The 5000-nt window shown below is 39.4% G+C and overlaps 1 protein-coding gene across 1 annotated transcript in view; it reads right to left on the bottom strand.

The window, feature by feature from the left end:
• Positions 1-1891: 1891 nt before the first annotated feature.
• LOC113824300 (uncharacterized) overlaps positions 1892-5000 on the bottom strand; it is a 3118-nt gene continuing 9 nt past the window's right edge. The window contains exons 1-3 of the mRNA XM_070132495.1: positions 4724-5000; positions 2463-4496; positions 1892-2310 (exon numbers count right to left, since the gene is read on the bottom strand). The exon at positions 4724-5000 is cut by the window's right edge and continues 9 nt beyond it. Coding sequence (XP_069988596.1) covers positions 1892-2310; positions 2463-4496; positions 4724-5000 — 2730 coding nt within the window. The remainder of the gene's footprint in view (positions 2311-2462; positions 4497-4723) is intronic.

Genomic DNA, 5000 nt, shown 5'->3' with positions numbered 1-5000 from the left:
TGGTCACTGAACTTGAATATTCCTCCATGATAAATAATCAAAAATGAAGCCTCCGTGCCTGGCCCTTGGCAACAGTAGGTTCTGCAACCTGTCAAAGAATATATATATGCACTGCATAAATCAAATCTCGAACATAAAAATATCCAATATAGAAATAATACGGGGAAAGCACCTCACCTCACGGCAGTGGTCGGGTCGAGTGAGGACCCCCCGTACCCACAACCCCACACCAAGGTTCCCGAGCGAACTCGGATTCGACTACAGGATTCGAACGAAGCATTTCGCTCGCCACGTATACAGGCGAGCGAAACAAATTAAGAAAAACAAAAATAGCCGAATTTCTTCACACGGCTCCCCCAACAAGTATCTATCCAATAGATAGATACAAACCAATGAGGTAAAAAAAATTAGAAACTAATCCAGCTTTCCACTTTAGTTAGTAACCAGACACAATCATAACAGTTGGACCTCTAAAATAATCAGTTTTCTTCTAAAGAAAGGGACCTTGCAGGGAGAAGTTAAATCAAACCTAGCAGGGAGAAGCTATAAAATGTAAACAAAGAGGTAGCACGCTCTCAGTTTTTATTCGTCCTCCAAAATAACTGGTTCACTTCATAATGAGAAGTGAGTATGTGTGTTGAAATCATAAAAGAAACAATCGTCAATATTGTATTACTAAATACAAATCAAATCTGGTTGGTTACTTTAACTTAATCAGTGAATTTTCTACATTTCAGTGAGTGGAACTGTAGTGTAACTCAAAAGTACGTGGTGTACACATCAAAGTGAAATAACTTCAAAACTGCTGATACTACGAACATGAAATCATTTATTAAAAAAAAACAAGACTGAAAATACTATCAAATTAACTGTGTGAAACGTGGTAAATTAGAAATTAGTGATTTCTTTCAACAAAACTATGAAAATGAGAGTTCCAGACTTCAAGTGTAATTAATTTCCGGAACGACTAAGGAGATCCGCTCCAAGATTATCACGCCCCGCAACGTGAACCAAACGGAAGCGATAAGGTTGCAAGCTTAACGACCACCGTAAAAGTCTGTTATTCGACCCCTTGAATTTATTGATATAAATTAATGGCTTGTGATCCACTTCCAGGATAAATTCTTGACCCATTAGGTAATATCTGATACAGAACATTATAGCCAAGCCTTCTTTCTCAATAGTTGAGTACCTCTTCTCTCTATCTAATAGTTTCCGACTAGCGTAGTCTACAGGAAATGGATGACCATCGACGTACTGTAGAAGAACAGCTCCAAGCCCAACATCTGATGAATCTGTACGTAAGACAAAAGGATGGGAAGCATCAGGTAACTTTAATACGGGTTTTGAAGCTAATGCAACTTTTAACTGTTCACATACCTTAGTCAATTCGTCCGTCCATTTCAGTGGTTCCCTGACATTTTTACGCAACAAATCAGATAAAGAGCTTGTCAGTGAAGCTGCTTGTGGAATAAACATTCTATAGAATGAAATCAAACCAAGGAAAGATCTTAAGGTCTTCTTTGTGCAAGGAGGAGGTAGATTAAGTATAGCTTCTATTTTATCGAGTTTAGGATGCAAGTAGTTTCCATCAAGAATAAAACCCAAGTACTCAATAGACTTAAAGCCAAATCTGCATTTTGATGGCTTTGCAGTGAGGTTATGTTCACGTAATCTCTTTAACACTGAAACAATTGCATCTTTATGTTCATCCCATGTTTTAGTATGGATGAAAATATTGTCAAAATAGAAGGAAACATTCTTTAAACCAGCCAAAACAATGCGCATAAGGCGGATATAAGTGGCACAAGCATTTACCAATCCGAAAGGCATACGACAAAACTCCATAAGACCCCTATGTGAAGGAAATGCTGTTAAAGGTCTGGCCTTCTCAGAAAGTAACTTGATAGTAAGCCTTCGTAAGATCTAATTCAGAGAAGTAATTACATCCTGAAAACTTGTACAAGTCTTCCTCCATAGTGCAAGCTGGTTCAGCATGAAAATTAGTTACGGAGTTAACAGCTCGATAATCTATGGCCATACGATAGCTACCATCAGACTTTTTTACCATGACTACAGGAGATGAATGGGGAGATGATGATAGCTGTATAATCCCTTGTTCAAGCAATTGGTCAACTTCATCTTCGAAGTGAGGCTTTAGATGTATAGGAATGGGATAAACCTTAGACTTTATACGCTCTGTGGTGTTAACTTCAATATCATGTTCAAGGGTGTTTGTGCAACCTGGAGTTAATGAAAATACATCTACAAACTCTGCAATTACTGAATCAATATCAGATTTCTGTTCTGCTGAAAGGTCAGAACAAATCTCAGGTTGATCACTCTCAGGCAAGATGGCTCTTCTCCATCAGAAGTTAGAGGAAAATTGCTATCGCTTAATTCAGTATCTTCAAGAATACAATTCTGGACTATTTGTGGGTTCATTTCAGCATCTATCTTACTTTCCTCGTCCATAACATTAGGTTGGGAACTTGTTGCTCTCCTATGATACTTCTTAAGAAGGTTAGCATGAAGCAACTTCTGTTTTCCACCTTCATCGATAAGATAATTCACCTTATTTCGACATTCCAGAACAGTATAAGGGCCACTCCAAGACATGAGCAACTTGTTTTGGTTATCAGGGAGGAGAACAAGAACTTCCTCACCTGGACTAAACTTCCTATCCTGAGATTTCAAGTCAAAATAAGATTTGAATTTAGAGGAACTAATCTCAGCATTTTGAGCTGCAATTTTAGCACACTCCTCCAGCTTGTCTTTCAATTCAATCACATATTGAAAGGAAGATCTAACATCATCTCTCATGGTTATGTCTTCCCACAAGTCCCTTAAGACTGAAAGAGGTCCCCGGACTGTCCGTCCATAAAGTAGCTCAAAAGCAGAAAACCCAGTTCGATCGCTAGGAATCTCTCGCATAGCGAATAATGTGGGGACAAGATAACGGTGCCATTCTCGTGGTTTGTCACTACACAATTTCCTTAAGGAGGCTTTTAGTGTTGCATGAAACCTTTCCACCCTTCCATTCCCACTAGGATGATAGGGAGTTGTAAAAAGTGGCTTTACACCCAATAATTTATGCAGTTCACCCAATAGTTGAGAAACAAATTGCCTTCCTCGATCAGACAAAATTTCCCGAGGAATACCGACCCTTGAAAAGATCACCATAAGGGCTTCAGCTACAGATATTGAATCTATCCCTTTGAGAGGCAATGCTTCTGGAAACCCAGTCGCAAAATCTATCAAAGTTAAAATATAACGGTGACCCTCAGAAGATGGAGGAGAAATCGGTCCTACCAAGTCTATGGAGACAAGAGAGAAAGGCTCCGTTAAAATGAGCATGGGTTTTAATGGCACTGGTCTTACCCTACCTCTACTTGACATCCTTTGACACTTGTCGCAAGACTTACAAAAGTCTCTGATTTCAGCTCCCATGTTTGGCCAATAGAAATGGTCCCTAATACGCATTTCTGATTTCCGATGGGAGAAATGACCGGCTAAGGGGCTCTCATGACCTACTGCGAGAATGATGGCTCTACATTTACTGGGTACTACCAGAGAAGATTTACCAACTCTTTCACAGTGCTTTGAAGCAACACATGTACGGTACAGCAAACCATTTATTTGCTCAAACTTAAACACCGTACCATCACGCATCTTATCATGTTCTTCAGACTTTACTTTTTCCCAAAATTTAGTGAGAGAATGACATTTTGCCTGCAATTTTGCAAAGTCTTTAGGAGTTACTTTAAGAGGCTCGATCTCCTGCAACACTAAAGGGTGAACCCTTTTTACTTTGGAGGATCTAGTCTGAATGGCACAGGAATAGTCAAGAGGGACATTTGAACGTTCAGTTACTTCAGAATCTGGAGATAATTTGGGACTATATACCCCTGGTACATTTCCAATCAGGACGCTACAGAATTTAATTGGTGCTCGCACCACATCAATCCAACCTTTAAAATAGGGACAATTCAGGTAGCATTTAGTTTTGGGGAAGTAATCCACCCGGCCTAAATAATCTTCGATCCCCACCAGATCAGCCCTAGAAAGATCAACATCTGGTAACACCTTGTGAGATACAATAACACATGTGCACCCCGTATCTCTGAGAACTGTGGATACCCAAGCCCCATTCACTGTACCAGCTGTCATGATCTTTGAATTTTCCCTTTCACTTAGACAAAATCCGACTTTGTGAGTTGTAATTGGGTGATATTGCTTGTACGCTAGGGGATTTTTAGGACAGCGAGATCTAATATGTCCAATATCACCACACCCATGACATTTAACAGAAGAAAAATCCCTTCTAAGAGCTGATTGGACTGGAGTTTGGGGCTTTGGAGCCACACTTCTCTTACCTTGTTCAGATGATTGATATGACCTGGGGTAAGCACTATGAGCAGATGACCAATTATCTGACAGGCTTACCGCATCAGTTAAGGAGGAGACGTTATGCTCCTTTACAAAAACACGCAGATCTGGGGAGATAGAAGACATTAGTTGATCTAACAACATAAAATCACGAAGAGATGCATAATCTTTGGTGATATTATGCGAATCGACCCAATAGTCAAACAATCGTCCAAGCCTGATAGCAAACTGTTCATATGTTTCACCACTTTTTATTTTAGCAGTCCTATAATCATTCCTGTTGTTTCTGGAGGCAGCGAGGTGTATATATCAACAGTCTTTCCTGTTAACAAACTTCCCAATCTGATAGCATAAGTTTCTTCTTTAAAATTTAACAAGTTAGCAATGCGCTCAAATCTAATTAAGTATGAAGTGATGTCTTCTCCATCTTTAAAAACTGGTAAACTAGGGCGTGAAGCGCCATCAAAAAGTACAGGATTTAATGAACTATCAGAATTGTTTAACCGAGCCATCTGAAGCTCATGTTCCAGTTTAACTCTCTCTTTCTCTGCAATATCATTTCCTTTAAGGCCAAGTTCCTCAGCCTGAGCTTTTAAAACATCAAAGTTAAG

This window comes from Penaeus vannamei, chromosome 17, assembly GCF_042767895.1.
Source record: "Penaeus vannamei isolate JL-2024 chromosome 17, ASM4276789v1, whole genome shotgun sequence".
NCBI classification, from domain to species: domain Eukaryota; kingdom Metazoa; phylum Arthropoda; class Malacostraca; order Decapoda; family Penaeidae; genus Penaeus; species Penaeus vannamei.
This window is presented reverse-complemented; position numbering and strand designations above follow the sequence as displayed.